The 18,076-nt window shown below is 38.6% G+C and overlaps 2 protein-coding genes across 2 annotated transcripts; one reads left to right on the forward strand and one right to left on the reverse strand.

Annotated features, from left to right (window-relative positions):
* The first annotated feature begins 4,993 nt into the window (after positions 1 to 4,993).
* Positions 4,994 to 17,822, forward strand: LOC125294220 (HLA class II histocompatibility antigen, DP beta 1 chain-like). The gene is made up of 5 exons (XM_048242694.1): positions 4,994 to 5,013; positions 13,475 to 13,512; positions 13,637 to 13,909; positions 14,927 to 15,208; positions 17,704 to 17,822. The coding sequence occupies exons 1-5, from the start codon at positions 4,994 to 4,996 to the stop codon at positions 17,820 to 17,822; spliced, it is 732 nt and encodes a 243-aa protein (XP_048098651.1).
* LOC125294221 (H-2 class II histocompatibility antigen, A-K alpha chain-like) lies at positions 9,549 to 10,604 on the reverse strand. Its single transcript, XM_048242695.1, has 4 exons — positions 10,524 to 10,604; positions 10,110 to 10,400; positions 9,723 to 9,853; positions 9,549 to 9,636 (listed from the first exon to the last, which is right to left on the reverse strand). Exons 1-4 carry the CDS (start codon positions 10,588 to 10,590, stop codon positions 9,616 to 9,618), a joined length of 510 nt encoding a protein of 169 aa, XP_048098652.1. The 5' UTR covers positions 10,591 to 10,604; the 3' UTR covers positions 9,549 to 9,615.
* Positions 17,823 to 18,076: the final 254 nt, after the last annotated feature.

Raw genomic sequence — 18,076 nt, forward strand, 5'->3', positions numbered from 1 at the left:
AAATATATTAAAAGTTTATATAAAGTTTTGGGTAACCCAGCACGCACAGCCATATTGCCGGTACTCAGTGAATGAAGTACAATGGAGTATTATGCACTTTGGATATCTTACGTGATTGTAGCCGTGTCTAAACCAGGCACGGCGCTATGGGTGGGCCTGGACGGGCCTAGGCCCGCCCACTTTTCAACAGGCCCACCCATAGCGCCGTGCCTGGTTTAGACACTTTACTTTAAAAAAGTAGGAAACCTGTGGAAAAAGTGTGGAAACCTGTTGCCTTAGAAAAGGTAAGTAAATGAACTTGGTAAAGCTAATGATGGACTGAAAGATATTTGTTGCACTTGTTGCAGTAGAGTTTCAATATTCTGAGTTGAAAGTTCATGTGACAATGGAAAGTAGTTGTTGTTACTCACACACAGTGAGCTGTTGTAACTCATAGTTGTCATTCAACCTAAATTACAATTACAGGATAATTTGAGGCTTGCTTAATTAAAGAACATGCCTCTGAGTTCTGTTTACTTAATTGAATCCAGGAAACCTGTTGCCTTAGAACACTTAACATAATACTTATATTGCACATTGCTCTCGTATGGCTTTTAGGTCTGAACCAATCTACCCTTGCTAGACTTCAATTAGTCCAAAATGCAGCAGCTAGGCTTCTTACTAGAACAAAGAAACATATGCACATAAGTCCTGTGCTGGCCCAACTCCATTGGTTACTTGTCAATTACAGAATTCATTTTAAAGTTTTACTTTTTGTTTTCAAAGCCCTAAATGGAATGGCACCACAGTATATCTGTGACCTTTTAAGTCCCTACTGTCCTTCTAGGCCACTGAGGTCTTCCTCAAAACTTCTCCTATCAGTCCCAAAGGCAACCCTTAAAACTAAAGGTGATAGAGCTGTTTCTGTTGCTGCCCCTAGACTCTGGAACAATCTCCCTATAGAAATTAAGTCCTCAGTAGTTTTAAATCAAATGTAAAGACCCATCTATTTTCTTTGGCCTATAATGTCCATTAATTTCTCCCCTTGTTTGGTTGTTTATTTTTATTTTATTTTTTATTTATTTAATCTTATTTCTATTTCTTTTCTGCATTATATTAACTGGCATCTTACTTTACTGTACATCTTTCTCTAGGCCTATAGTAGTGGTAGTTTCAGTAACCATATGTTTATTTTTTATCTACAATCATAATCTGTTTATTATTATTATTATTATTATTATTATTTTGTATTTTCATTTATTTATTTTTATTTTTGTCATTTATGTCTTTATTTTTTGTTTTTATTACTGTTTATTTTATTTCTGAGCACCTTGGGTCAATAACATTGTGTTTAAGTGTGCTATATAAATAAATATGACTTGACTTGACTTGACTATGGTTTTAACAGCTTTGCATTACAAAATGTAACTAGATGTACCGCGTAGCGGTACAAAATATGACCGCCGCTCAGTCCTGTACATCCGTTCCGCGAAAATAAATCACACTTCAATTTGTCTCCATATTTTACTCCATCCCCCACTCTTGAAACTTTTGTGTATGCTTGTTTGGCATGCCTGAGTGTGTGTCGCGGCTGCACAGAAAGTACCCTACTGGTGCTGAAAAGGTGAATAGATTGTAGAATAGCCAAAGAAGATGTAGAATTGTTATAAAACCTTTAAAATCTCTAAACAATCACAAGTAGGGCAGTTCATCACAGTTCATCCATTGCAACTGGATTGATGAAAGGTCACTTACACCTGTAGGCTACATTGTATTTGGGAAAAGCAAAAGGTATCAGCATAATGTTATTTATTTATTTATTTTTTATGTATTTATAAACAAAAACATCTCTGTCAGTTCCATGCCGTTTTCAACAGCTATCAAAACAAAGGTCATTTTGGATGGATGGATTTGCTGTGAATGTTTCTTCTTCTACATAAGATTTTAGTCATCTTTAGTTCATGTAATACTTTATTGTCAATGCACAAATTAAGTAACAGTAGTCTGAAACGTTATTGTTAATGCACAAATTAAGTAACAGTAGCCTAGTCTGAAACGAAATTCTGTTTTACATCTAACCAGTGGTGCAAATAACTGACATGTCCAAATGGGCCTTGATGAAATGCGTCGCTAGACTGTTCATACACATTTTAACGGGCCAAAGTTGAAGAGCTTTTGTCCGTTATTGTTAGTGCAAATATAGGCTGATTCATGTTCCCTTGCATTGTTTAACTGAGGTCCATGGCTAGTCTGGCTTTCATCAGACCAAGCTCAATCTTTTAAGAAATCAAAAATAAATAGCGGGCAGATCAGGCTGGGTTCACCCAGCCTAGTCCATAGGCACCCGATATTGTTTAATTTTCCGATTGAGATATACACGCTCTGGCTATTCTAAATGCAAAAATGCATCAGGGAGTTATGACAAAACGGTAACTAACAAACTAGATCCTAATAGAAAGTTGTTAGCTTAAGCTACAGGTAGGATTATAAGGTAGGCCTATTGACAACATAAATTGTCAATAGGCTATGCTGGCAACACAAATAAAATCTCCTTTGGAAACCAATGGCTTACTACTTTACAGTATCAAGCGGACTTAAACTGTCATATCGTTGGCGAAAAGTTGTAATAACATTCACGCAGCTCCATGAGTCAAGGAAAGCGCCGAATGAAGTAGCCATTTCTAAATGGGACCCACTACACAGTAGCTTAAGGTGTTTTGCTAAAGCAGCCATAATGAAATGAAGGTGTCATTGTTTGGATACTTCACACACACGCGTGCTTTTTAATTTCACAGACTACAACTACCAAGCTGTAATCAAAGCACATCGATTCCCCTCTCACACCCTGCACGCACTTAAAACAAAATAAACAGGCGTCTCAGTCTCCACGCATGTATAGGCAAAACTGTATCAGACCGGGTGTAACGTTGGTAAATCTTCCATTGCACAGAATGATTTTGTAGCACGTGCAATAAATGACAGTCGAAAAGATACAAACAGTGCTGCTATACATTTGCTTGGTATAACCGCATTTATAGTTTTCTACAAATGCAATAAATCAAATGCCTCCATCACTCAACCAACGCTAAGGGTAACATTACCTAGGTCCTTACTGATATTACAAGATTAACGTTACCTGCAGTAAAACCAAGCATGTCCGATAAACATCCTCAGATTTATTTCGGCTTCAAGAAGAAATGGGAATTACACTTCATGTGAACATCGTCCTATCCTTATTAGATGTTAAGCTGCGTAAATTACAGTCCTTGTATGAAGCGTCCATTGTTTTTCCAACCCACTTTTAACTTCCAACAAAATTACGTCTCACTGCAACGATCATGCCATCTAGTGGACAAACGACTAATTCTCGCCAATACTGAAAATGCAGCCATGATGATGATGATGAATATTTATTTTGGCTTTCTTTTTTAATCCTACTGATTTTCATTTTTTACCGGGGCAAATCACAAATGAGTGATTATGAGCCAGGTTGATGTGGGCCCTTGAGACCAACATACCATAAAAGATTCACAGAGAACTGTGTCTGCCCTACCCTCCTTTCGGGGTCCAGTCCAGCGGGGGCTGCAGATGAAAACGAAAATGACGGTTCCATGCTATCCATGTGGGGTACATGCTCACCAAGTTTTGTGTACCCCGGTCTTTCAGTGTCCCGAATCCTTGTTGGTGTACGCCACTAAATGTACACATAAATTATTTTATTGTAAGGCCCCCATGAACGAAAGTACACAAAACTTGGCATGCATTCAGAGGGTGTCATAATGATCCTACACTTTTAATTTCGTGCAGTTTTGACCTTGTCAGCCAGAGATATTGAGATGAAAACACCTAATTTTTTGCTTTTTAATTTTTTAACTAGGTGGCGCTATACATGAAATAAGTGGTAATGGGATGGGTTGACATGCCCCCTTAAGATCAACATACAAAAAAAAGGTGGACCTCCTAGGCCCTACGGTTCTCGAGATATTCACAGAAAACTGTCTCCGCCACCTACAGGCCAGTTGGTGTATAGTAACATAAATTAATTTATTGTGTGGCCCCCCATGAACGGAATTCCACAAAACTTGGCGTGCATACAGAGGGTGTCATAATGATCCTACACTTCCAATTTCGTGCAGTTTTGACTATGTTAGGTCACAGATACCTTCAATTACACCACCTCATTTTTACTTTTTTGTGTTTAACTAGGTGGCGCTATACATGAAATGAGTGGTTATGGAATGGGTTGACATGGCCCCTTGAGATCAACATACAAAAAAATGGTCCTCCTAAACCCTACGGTTTTCGAGATATTCACAGAAAACTGTGTCTGCCCTACCACTCCTTTCGGGGTCCAATTCAGCAGGGGGCTACAGATCAAAACGAAAAACGATGGTTCCATGCTATCCATGTGGGGTTACATGTCCACCAAGTTTCGTGTACCCCGGTCTTTCAGTGTCCCGGGAATCATTGACGGAAATTTGGGCATGCGAAAAAAAAAAAAAAAAAAAAATCTGACTAAACCTGTATGTAAACTATGAATTCTGTGATCATGGTAAGGTAGACTGTGCCATGCGGTATCAGATGGTATCCCAGATAGCAATTTCCTTTGGGCCGGATCCGCATAAAAGCCTTTAGATCCGCCTGTAGCGGACATACGGTATCTGACTGTGGGCCAGGTCTACTCCTGATACAGGTTTCAGCTCTGCTAGCAATGCTGTTTTATCACCGGTTTACAGATTTGTCCCAGGTCCAATTTCCGCAACTCAACTGGAAGTCATGAGATGCGTTTAAAATACAAAACACTGTTTTTCCCCAAACCTGTGATACGGATATGAGCCGAAGGACCATTTTGTCACAGCAGACCCAGGTGGTAATGATATTAATTAAGGTGCTGCTTCTGCTAAATTGACTGTCCTTTCCCTACTTAATTGTCAACTGGCTGCTAAAGAAAAAAAAAGGTATTTTGGAATGGCACAAATTTAGAAACCATGGGGGTGCACTATAGTATGTTCCCATGGCCACTTCATTTCTACAGTAAGGCTGGAAAAGAAGATATAGTTGGCTCAATATTGATCATATGTTCGTTTCGTTATTTTTATTATTACCTAGCAGTGGTAAAAGTAGTCAATTGTTGTTTGTGTCAGATCTAACAGTGCCATGAAACAACCCCATATTATTGCCACGCATGCAGAAGTCCAAGCAGTAGCCTAATGTTAATCAAGGATCTTTGGTTTGCTCACTATCAATCTTTTGACAAAATTTGCCAGCCTGGGGTTGGACAAGAACAGCCCAACTTTTCAAGGTAGTATCTGCTTTTTATCTCTGTCGGTTTATTCATAGACAACAACAAGCAACCGAGCGATTGATAACTTTACTATTATTTTCCAGCAACAACAACTAGCTTAACTTAAGCCAAACAGCGATCACAATAACTATTTTGGAAAAAACAGTGATAACGCTAACAGGATCACTGATGTTAAAAAACGAGTGTAATTGTGACTTAGCCTATTTGCAAAAAGGAATAAATAATGTTTTTTTTGTGTTTCAGATTGACCATGGAGATGACTGAGGAAGACATCCTGAATATCGATGGGAACAGTGGAATTAACACGACTTAAACTTTGTCTGGGATTGCACTTCTACAGCCAGGTTGTTGAATAAAAAAAATAATAAGACACTAATGTGTAAAGTTTTTTTACTCCCCTTGTGTTTGTAGCCTAACTTATGTTTATCAGTTTATCAGAGCTGTTGGGAAAACGTTACGAACTTTAGCCTGGGTGAACCTATAACGAACCTGTTAGCAAATGTGTAGCAAACAGATTTTTCAGGATAATTAGCCCTAATTACCAATCACATTTCACATGTCAAATAAAGCCGGCTGATGTCTGATAAACGGGTCCGTACCACACACAATAAGCGGACCCGAATTGCATATGATAAACAGATCCGGAACACGTCAGTAACACAGACTACCATACGGAACTGGGCCAGTTTTAGCCCTTATTGGTACCAGATCCGTCAAACAGATCCAGACCAATTTTGGACCGATGTGCGTTTGGACGCCGGATCAGGTCCATTATGCAGATCCGTGCTGGACGTTATAGTAGGTGTGGCCCAGTTCCGTCCCAGTGTATGTTTGCTATCTGGGATCAGACTGGGGCAGTTGTGGCCTACTGGTTAGGGCTTCGAACTTGGAACCGAAGGGTTGCCGGTTCGATCCCTGACCAGTAGGCACGGCTGAAGTGCCCTTGAGCAAGGCACCTAACCCCTCACTGCTCCCCCAGCGCCGCTGGAGCAAGGCAGCTCACCGCTCCGGGTTAGTGTGTGCTTCACCTCACTGTGTGTTCACTGTGTGCCCTGTGTGTTCTCTAATTCACGGATGGGATAAATGCAGAGACCAAATTCCTTGTATATGCAAGTATATCTGGCATAAAAACCTTTTTTTAAGCATACAAACCCCTTCTTTAAGCATACAAAACCCTTCTTTTGAGCATACAAAACATGTTTGATGATGGTGGAGGTTATTGTCCAATGTTTATACCCATACCAGTGGTATTAAGAGTGTTGATGAGTGTACATATTGTGATTGTGGATATTACAGTACTGTGTGATTTTTGAATGAACTCTTTAGAGAGGTGGATAAACTCTATCTCTGAAATTTCAGAGGTGGATAAACCGCGACTCATATCAATGAAATTAAAGGGCAAGGCCACAATGGTGGAAGGGCTTGGACCCCCAACTTTTTGGGTTACTGCATGCTAGGCCTGCTCCTTATCCACTACACTACCTCTGTCCAATAATATTTCTACAATCAACAATCAATTCAGAAATATAATATAGATACGCGTGTTTACTACTTACTTTTGCATGGTTGAAGGCGCTTTTAACTGGGTGGAAGTAGTGTAGTGTAGTATAAGGAGCTGGACTAGCATGCAGTAGCCTGGAAAGTTGGCGGTTCGATTCCGGGCTTTCACTGTTGTGTCAAGGGCCTTTAATTTAATTTACATGTGTACGTTGCTTTGGATAAAACTGATGAATGAATGAATGTAAATGTAATCTTTACAACTCATTTGAAAATGTGTTGCAAGGCATAGAAAGTCCTCACTTTAGATGAGCTCATCAACATTTAAAATGTATATTAATGTAGTGTCATAGTGATCAAATCTGATCAAACAAATACTTGATATTTGTAAATGTATAACAAAGACAACTGCTTGGCCTTAGAAGTAGAGTTTCCAAGGAAAATCATACAGGGATAAATTAAAAAGAAAAGGCTCAAATGGACTAAACAACACAGGTTGAACAAGATTATAGGGATGTATAAGATCAATGACAGTCATTGGATAAGACTGTTAAATCATAGCGAACAAATCTGAACAGGGAACAAATAAGAGGATGCAGTGAAAGTGTTTGATACCAAGGAAATGTTGTGGATTCGGAGCACATTAGAGTTGCCAAGATCTTTATTTATTATGTATGATCTATAATTTATTATTTGTTAAGACAGCAAGGATTGATTTAGCAGAAAGTCAGCCACTTTCTCTAATAAAAGTATTGCGGCCACTATGCAAATTGTTAGAATGCTTCTAAGCTATGCATTTCTGCAGTGAAGAAAAAGGTCTTTCATGTACAGACCATCACAAAAACTAGATATGAACCCTGTGCAGTATTGTGGGGAGAGCCTCACTAAGATGAACTGCCCTACACGTTTTCTACTCTGAGAAGTAGGCTTATCACTTCACTCATTCTGAAGCCACATGTGCTGTGTATTTAAGTTAAAGAAAGAGGAAGGTCATTATTGTGTGGAAAGTCCAGAATCAAGACGGAAATGCACCTAAAACTTTCCAGTGAGAAAAATGAGCTGAAGGTGGTCATAGGACAGTAACTTAGGACAAGGCACAGGGCCAAACCATGCGTATCCTGCTCAATTCCTGATCATACAGATACATGTTAAAGGATAATTCTGGTATTTAGCACTTTGAGTCCCTTTTCTGGTTTGTTTTGGATGAACTAGAGTGGTGGACACAGAAATGTTGACGATGGGTCCTGTCTCGACTTTTTGACTCGTTTAGAATCACCTTTGACTGCTTCAAAGTGGCTGGCTACAGGCATGCACAAACATGCCCTTAAAACAACCCTTAGCGTTAGCTTTTAAAACTGTGCAACTCACCGAGTGGTTAGTAGTGTTCATTGATAATTAAAAACAAATTCAGATACCTCACAACCGCATATAAACTTCCGCTCGATATTTGAGTCTGAAGTATTAGCACACTCCCGACCACTTGATGGCGACAACCACTTTGCCTTACAAGGCCTTTGAGCTGGTAAAAATGTGAATAGAACTTATGTTATTTTTCAATTCTTCCTTTTAACTCAGTCCCAACAGAGTACACTATTAAAGCAACACCCAACTTGAAAAATGCCTTGATTTTTGGGATTGCCCTTTTCTAAAAGTTTGGCCGTTAGAATATTTTTGCTAACATGCATGTGTGCATCAGTGTACATACTACCAAAATGACAGCCATTTTGTAAAAGGTCTCCATGTTGAATTTTTTATTGGCAACCCAGTTTTTCCAAAAAGTGGCCTTAACAGAATATTTGTGGAATATTTTCTGTATCTCTTTTTGGAAACAGTGGCAATGAACATAGGACAGGAATGGCAGCCATCTTGAAAAATGGTTTCCATCCTGAATTTTTGAGTGGCACATACCTTTTTCCAAAAGAGTGTTCCTTGAAGGGTATTTCTGCCTAAACGTATGCTTGCATCACCATTTGAACAATTTAAATAAATAATAAATGATAGGAACGGTGGCCATCTTTAAAAATGGCGGCCATCTTGACTGTTTGAGGGACAAGCATCTTTTCCCATTAACATGTCCTTTAGAGAGTATTTGTATCAAATTTTATGCTTGGATCACTGTTTGAATAATTTATATAATAAGCATTGAATAGCAATGGTGGCCATCTTGAAAAATGGCCGCCATATTGAAGTTTTGAGTTGCCAACGCCTTTTTCCAAAATAGTGGCCCTTAGAGAGTATCTGTGCCAAATGTCATGCTTCTATACCAAAGTGAACGATTTTTTTACTAATCTGCTGCACTATAAAATCTATTTGTACCATTAGAATAGATTTGTAAGTGTAGTGCATATTTGTAATATTGACTTGTACACATCATTTTCACAGTTACAAAACATTTCTACAGTTTCAAAACCTGATACACACATACAAAACATTTCATTCTGACTCTACAGGCTCCAGTCCAACAGGACATATGCATCTTAAAATGTATCACAGATGGAAATCTGACAAATACATCCAACTCAAAATAGCCCATTGTTTCAGCATATTAAGTTCAATAATAAAGTTGAAATTAAGGGCCCTAATTTTTTAAAATGTCAATGTTTAGGGCAGTGTGATAGACTTCCATGGAAATCTGTGTTGGTGCTGGTGTTTAGGAATTGTCTCCTTCCAATGTTGAGGGAGTTCCGTTAAAAATATTAGAAGTGACAACAAGGGATAAACCCTAGTTCTCACATAATAGGCCTTTCATGTGAGAATGCATGATGTTCATTTTGGCAGCAATAAAAAGGTTGGGCCATGCAACAGAAAAGACCATTGCTGGATGTTGACAGACTTCAGCCCCCAAAATTAATTGTCTGAAATAAAAAGAAATAAAAAAAGAATTACACACATCTACATTAAAGAGCATTTGGTAAACATGCTGCTTTAGTTATGGTCATACCTCTGGCCTCAGGTTGTACTGGTTTCCCTTGATGAGAAAGAATGTTCCGGTAGCCACTCCCAGCAGCCCCAGAGTCAGACCCACCCCACAGAACACTGATGGACCAAGACTGGGCTCAGACACTTCAACATCTAAGGAGGACACGCACACACGCACACACACACACACACAGGAATCAGACACTTCAACATAACCGAGGAAGTTACACACGCGTAAACACACAGGTGATGTTTCTGCATTGCAGAAGAATCTAAAACACAATCCACATTAAAATGAGGATTAATTAACTAAGTACACATAACTCAAGCTTGTCAGGTAACAAATTTGTGTTAATAAAAATTGTTGTATTGACTTGAATGAGACTGAATGGGATTCAAGTCAGCTCACCCCAGTATCTTGTCAAGGGTTCATCCAGTGTCTCGTGCTCCACAGTGCAGGTGTACATGTCTCCCTCCTGAGGAGTGAATTGCAGGCTGGAGAACATTTTGAAGGAGCCATCTCTATTCATGTAGTACCGACTCAGAGTCACACCACTAGTCACATTCTTCATGTTCTTGGTCCACCTCACTGTGACTCGAGGTGGGTAGAATTCAGTCACGAGGCAGATGAGAGTGTTGTCAGATCCCAGCTGAACATAATTTTTTGGGTAGACAGCACTTCCGACAGCACTTTGGGCTTCTGAAATGTACATGTTTTTGGGTTAATATACCAGATTAGATTACAGATTGTTTTATACATTATATTTGTTTTAGTTTACACCCTTGGTCTACCAGTTGTGTTTTAGGATCACACACATCTTACCTTGAGCAGGTAATGGATCATTAAAAACCTGTTTCATGTAATCCATATTAGATTTGAAATAGATCATCCGAATGGAAGCGATTTCATATATTGGTCCAAAGTATTTCTCATAGTCAATTAGAGGGTCAAAAGATGGTGGCATTGTACGGACAATCTCCTTCCTTTGGAAATCCACATACATCATCTCATTCCCATTGAGAACTACTGAAAATTGCTCTTGACCATCTGTATCAGTGAATTCAATGATGCTAAGATCAAACGTAACTGAAAGAGAATGGCAGGTAAAACATATTACTATAGCTCTATACAGCCTCAGGCCATTCCACCCATGTCTGCCACTTTAGCGTGTCACGGCCCTCTTATGGAGTCAATATTGGGCCTTAAATATTTTGAGATGGTGAAAAGTATGGGGGATATTTTGTGACATATTATCAATATATTTTTCATTGCATGTGACAATCTTTTGGTCAATAAATATATCTTTCATTGCATGCGGCAATCTATTAGTCAATAAATATATCTTTCATTACATACGGCAATCTATTGGTCAATATATATATCTTTCATTGCATGTGCCAATCTATTGGTCAATAACTATTTGTGTCTATTCGTGTTAAGCACCAGACTTTCTCAGAAATCCAACACATGGAGTTATTCGCTACTAGCAGTATTTTATGTTTTTACTCTTACTCAAGTACTTAATTATGTTAGTAGTTTAACTTCTACTTGAGTAATTATAATGATAAAGTAACAATAACCTACTTTTACTTGAGTATACCCCATTTTGTTTGTCCTAAACACGATAAGAGTCTAACCATATGAAATCATTCATAAAATAAAATACATAAGAAAAAACATATGTATGCACACTCAAGTGCTACAGCAGTCATTACAGTTTTTCTCAATCGCTTTAATGCTTGTGTTAACTCTGACATCACATTTTCAAAACAATTAACACGCAGGTCTAAACAGAAGCACTCTGGCCAAAATGCCATATTTTGCTTTCCAAAGAGTTTAACACTCTCAAAACATGTAGAAAAAACAAATGTTGTCTTCAAACAACACAACTTGTAGTCAAATCACTGTGTGATTCCAATCAATCATTACACACTGGACAACAAAATGCAAAACATATAGTTCTCAAAATGAGGAGTTTCAGCCTTCATTTTTGCTATGGTTGTGCCATAGTGCCATACAACTCTGAAAAGACTAAATTTTTTGCAATTGCTAAAACAAAATTTCTGAAAACCTTGCTCCGTTTTCTTAAAACATTAAACACAAAACCTTTAAGCACTTTTTACAAAACCTCTCACTCTGCAAAATCAAACTTTCACATCCAAACAGATATACCAGTGGTCAACTGTTGTTGGCATCTTTCGCTACAAGAACACTTTAACAAACGAGTCATACTCTCTGTTGTAATTAGGGATGGACATCGTTAAGAAACTTACACTGTGTGCTAGGGTGCAGGATAAGGCTGAAAAGGATGATAAATGTCTTCATTTTGAGGATGATACAGGGTGAAGAAACAAAAGTAAATCAGAGTGATCTTACAGTGCCAAAGTGCTAAATCCACACTGGCCAACATTAACAGCTGTTGATGTAAACCTCTCAATCATTTTTATAGGCTACTGTAGCGAGAATGGGCACACTGATGGTTGGCAGCCTGGCAAGAGAGGGCGGACCCCCAGAGGGTGGATATGCTACCTGTTGAGGAAGTTCTCCCTCTTTCTGTTGTGGCAGATATGGGCCACTGATTTCTAGTGCCTGTTTAGTAAATGGTTGGTAAATGGAATGTTGTGCAGGGCAAATAAGCAACTCTTGCATAACAGTATCTATCTGAAAGATTAACACACACTTTGAATGAATTGTAGGCTACTGAATGAAGCCATTTTCTTGAATTGGCTCTCCACTGTAATCTTTAAGTTTTGGAGTATTATATATATATATATATATATATATATATATATATATATATATATATATATTGGAATATGATATAGAAACAATTTTGTATGTGTGTTGGTCTTTTAGCCTTTATGTTTTTTATGTTGATAGGGCAGTAAGAGACTGACAGGAGGTGAGTGGGAGAGAGAGATGTGGTGGGATAGGGAAATAACCCCAGTCAGACTCGAAACCAGGTCCCCATGCAATTTGGACCCAAATATGATATGGGTGCTATTACAAGTGCACGGTTGAGCACACGGCGATTGAATAGTTTAGCCTTACTGTATTTTGAAAGAGAGTTGACAGAAAGTCTGGACCGTAATCAAAGTCTTGCACTGTAGCCATTTTACCCGTCAAAACGCAGCCAGCATACATTCATTCCTCATATTTGCATATAGGCTACACACACATTCTGTTGAAACATTTTTTTTTTTTTACCAAACAAGTCAGTGCAACATATGCGCAGCAGATATATTTACATTGGAGTGAACAAAAATATGCTCACAAAAAACAGTAAACTGAAAAAGAAAATAGCAGAAAAATGTGGTTGTCTTCTTTGGTCATGAACTCCTCTACCTGCTCTCCCTCTTCCTCCCCCTCTCATTCTCACCCTCCCTCTTCCTCTCTCTGCAACGTCTTCCATTGTTGTTGTAAAAAAAAGGTGCTCACCTGTGGTCTTTTCATAGTGCTTACTTCCTGATTGAAGTGGTAACAATTAACCATTGAGGTGATTGCTTTTGATTGGTCAAATATAGGGACAGTTTTGCGTAAATTCCTGCACAAAAGCTTTAATCTCACAGAAGAGATCATACAGCCAACAGCAATGTTGGGTTCCTTCGTGCTGATATTATCATATCTCAGTGGCAGAGCAGGTCAGTTAAAATGTCACCCCAATAATGTTAAAATTATATTAACATATTTTATGTTCATGGTATATGACGAAGACACACTATTGTAAGTCGCTTTGGACAAGAGTGTCTGCCAAATACTTGCCATGAAAATAGTTTTAGCCTACTGTATATTATTGTATGCCCTCTTATATGTAGGTACAATAGATATTTGTATTACTATTACTATTTGTATTGTATTTGTATAAGTATTACATTGAATTTTGAACCTGATATTGAAACGCAAATAATATTGTGCACATTTTGCTTTGTTTATAGATGCATATGATATCCATTATTGTTTGAAAACCTGTCACTCCAGCACCTTGGACCTGAGTGACATGGTGTTCGTTAACTCCTATTACTTCAATAGGATCAAATATTTAGTGTTTAACAGCTCAGTTGGAAGGTTTGTTGGATATACTGAAGTAGGGGAGAGGTTGGCAGAGGCTTCCAACGAGAATGAAGCATTTTTGAATATGCAAAATGCTATCAACGGATACTGCAATACAGCAGCTGATTTATATAAAACTTATCGGATGCGTATCACATGTAAGTAATACCACACCAAAATTACCTTTAACATTTCAGAAAGCTTAAATGTATGTTTCAAAACTGTTTTAGATTAAATGATTTACTTATGAAGTACTTTAATGATCACAGTAATTATCTGTACCGTGAGTTTTACAGGTTGCATTTTTTTATATATCCAGTGCAACCTCAAAGTATTCAGACCCTTTCAAGTTTCCACATTTTATGTTTCAGACTCATCTTAAAATTGATTCTATTAATTTATTTTCTCATCAGTCTACACAATACTCCAATACTCCACAAAAAAAGCAGGTGTTTGGAGTGTTTTGTAAAATGTATATAAAAAATAAAAGACTGAAATAATCATTTGCATATGCGTTCAGACACTTATTATGTTATGACACTTGCAATTGAGTTCTGGTGCATCCTACTTCTATCAGTGGTCCTTGAGATGGCTCTAGAACTTGATGATACTAACACTCCGCAGTACATCTAGTTTTTTTTATACATTTGCAAAACACTCAAAAGAGTAGACCTGCTCTTTTTGTGGTGCATTGGGGTATTGTATGCAGATTCATGAAAACAATTTAATTGAATCCATTTTTAAGATGAGTCTGAAGCATAACAAAATGTGGGAAAACTTGAAAGGGTCTTAAAACTTTTGGTTACACTGTATCATTTAGGGTCTTAATGTATTGGATCATTCTATAAAATGGGTGCCTTTTCCAGTATAAAACTGTCAACATTTTCATCAAAAGTACATTTCTTTACAATTTATCCACAGCATTAAAGGGGATATCTGGTGTAAAATGGATATTGGATATTTGCATGATAACGAGTTTGAACGTTCGTTGGGGAGCAAAAAAACACTAATCCGATGCTTAGCCTGTTTTTAGGTCATGCTTCCAAAATGCTAACAGTGGTAGGAGGTTTGGGATGTCAGAATCAGAAACATTATATTTGAGATGTGATAGGTGATAGTAACACATATATGTATACATAATTCAGGGTATCACAATCCAAAATTCACTTTTGCAGCTGAGCCCAGAGTGAAGCTGAGTTTGGGGAAGCCTTTCAATGATAATCACCCTGGCATGCTGGTATGCAGCGCTTACGACTTCTACCCAAAAATGATCCGCATAAGCTGGTACAGAGATGGGCAGAAGGTGACCAGCGATGTCTGGGCCACAGAGGAGCTAGCGGATGGAGACTGGTTCTACCAGAGCCACTCGCATCTGGAGTTCACCCCCAAACCTGGAGAGAAGATCACCTGTGAGGTGGAACACATCAGCTTCAAGGAGCCCAGAGAGTTTGTCTGGGGTATGTGCACTGAGTTCTCAATAGCTAAGTGTGGCCTACTGCTAGAAGTGCTAGGTTGTCACTGACTAAAAAATCTACCACATGAAACTGAATGAAGAAGGCACACAGAAAACAGTTTGATGCTGACGCAGTGGAAATATTCTATTGATAGGCTGCCTAGAATAGCGGTCTCTTGAATGAGACTAAGGAATGTTCATTACACAGTTTATTAGTTATATTTTCAAGAGCTCAATACATAATCACTATTTTAAAGACAAAACAGTTAGAGTGATAAGTACAGTTAAGAAGAGGACCATGGTGATTCACTAATTCTGACTAAGCAATCACAACTTACCTTGTACAACTTGAATATTCCAAAAGACTCAATGCAAAAAACAGTAGAGAAAGACCCTAACCAAATTAGTTAGACACAATAAAAAAAAAATACTTGCAACACACAGAGCAGCAATGTTTATTTCACACAATAAAAGCAATAAAATAGTCACAGCAATAAAACAATGATTAGAGGGGAGGGCATCTCAGGATCTCAGATATGCTTAGACTGACACACCTAGCTTTGGCTCTGAGTCCACAGCCTTATGATTCAGGAGAACAGGCCTAATCATTCACAGGATGGATACCCTCTGTCAATGGTTGCTAAGAACCTACAGTATATAAACTAATATCACCCGAGGCATAGACTCCTATGACTTAATAGTAACAGTCTTCTGTGTGGATGAACTCATTAACTGGTTGCTAACAGCAACATATGATTCAAGGTGTAGGTTTGGTTATTTTGCCTACTTAGGCTACACTCTGTGCGGTGAAAAAGCTTTGGATGTCTCTTTTCTTTTTTGGTGGTACTGCTGATTTCCAAAGCACAAAAAAGGCAAAAGTGCAAAGGGAATACTGATCTGAAGTTTTACCCTTTCCTAGGGTATGTATTGGCAGATAGCCCTGATAACTTACTCTTGTTGGCACACCTGTTTAATAAGATTTGGGAACTCTACAAAGCCAAATGCAAAATGCAAAAGAAATAATAATAAATTCCGCACCAGAACATTCTCCTGTTCACAAGAAATTCAAAGCCCCAAAGAGGACATGGGCAAAAAATAAAAATTTGTATGTTTCTCGTGACCACCAGAAACTCTGTAAGCAGGCTCTGTAACACTCTGTCCTGGAACAGGAGTTATTTTTTAAATGCTATGCAATTGCCTGGAGCTGGCTGTGATGCCCCTCCAATAAGCTTAAGACAAAAAAAAAGATCAAGATCAAGATTTGCAAGATCAAAGGATACTTTGCCACAGGGCACGAGACTTTATGTGCCCTGCTTATAGATATGTCAAAGTACAAGTCCCAGACCCAAACCAGTTAAAGGTTGTTTCAGCGATGGCGGGGTAACGTCACTTCTGTTGATGTTCAAACAAAACAGAGAGCTAGCTTGCTACTCCCTCCCCCTCCATCCTGTGCAATTGAAACTCACCTGAACGCGCATCTCGTCTGTTATTGGTTGGAACACTTTATTTTGCCTTTGAGTGGTTGGCAACACTTGTTGTTAGAAATGGTTTTTGTGTGCAGATCTCAGAGCCTAGGTTGCCTACAGAGACGTGTTTTTTTGATGGCCTGCTTATGGGGCGGGCAGCTAGCAGATCGGGTGGAAAGATTAGATGAATGTTTTATGTTTGGGCCTTTTTTGGGCCTGCAATCGCTGATACTACCTTTAAAGGAATATGTAAGATTGTGGCCAAAATTTGTACTGCAATCACTTTCAAATTACTGTAGAGCGGTGTATCCCCTCCCCCTCCCCCCTGACTCGAGGTTGCCAACCCGGATGCCGAAACACTACTGACTTTGTGATTAGTAGATAGATGGAGGGTGGCGCATCAGGCCAAAACACAACATGACATGACAAAACACAACATCAACATCAGTTGAGGGCTGCAACTTCACTTTTTAAATGACAATATCCTGGCCGGACTACTGTTGTCAGTGATATAAGTATTTGAAATGAACATTATTTCTTAATGTCTAGTGACATATCAGGGCCATTTTATGATTCATTTAAATATATTTCTTACATACGGTTCCTTTAACTCTGCCAGCTACATTAGGATCATTGATTTTTTTTTTTTTACTTCTTATTGGTTTAGGACCAGTGGTCAGATGGTCAAATTACCTGCAAAAAGTCATTTCTGGGAGGCTCCCATCACCATGTCATGTTTAGTGATTAGTCACACACACACACACACACACACACACACACACACACACACACACACACACACACACTCACTCACTCATGCATGAGCTCTCGCTTGCTCACTCCAGATATTATTATAATATCCCGGGATATTGTATCAAATTTGCAGGAGTCTGTGAGCTGCTATCAATATGCGTGAAACTCACAGAACTTTCAGGAGGTTTGGGATGTCAGAATGAGCATTACATTTGAGTTGTAATGGGTTGTAGATTACTAAATAAGACAGTAATATATGTCCAACTTCTTATACTGGCAGACTCCTCCATGCCCGAGTCTGAGAGGAATAAGGTGGCCATTGGGGCTGCTGGACTGGTGCTGGGCCTGATGGTCTGTGCTGCTGGACTGCTCTACTACAGAAAGAAGTCTCAAGGTTAGTAGTGTCTAGATACAGCAGGGCACAGTGTTGGTCTGGCAAAACATAGAATTACAGACAAATATGCCAATAGCAAGTCCTCAAAAAAGAAATCAAGCAGATAACCGAAAAGGGTAATGCTTTTTAATAACTATTAAGCATTTATTTGTAGCTATTAAGCATGTATTTGTAAACTATTACTAAATGAAGCAATAAGCCATGAGAGGCTGTAGGTTACAATGATTTTATAACAGTTAAGGGGTGTTGTTAGGCACTA

This window comes from Alosa alosa, chromosome 5, assembly GCF_017589495.1.
Source record: "Alosa alosa isolate M-15738 ecotype Scorff River chromosome 5, AALO_Geno_1.1, whole genome shotgun sequence".
Taxonomy (NCBI): Eukaryota; Metazoa; Chordata; class Actinopteri; order Clupeiformes; family Clupeidae; genus Alosa; species Alosa alosa.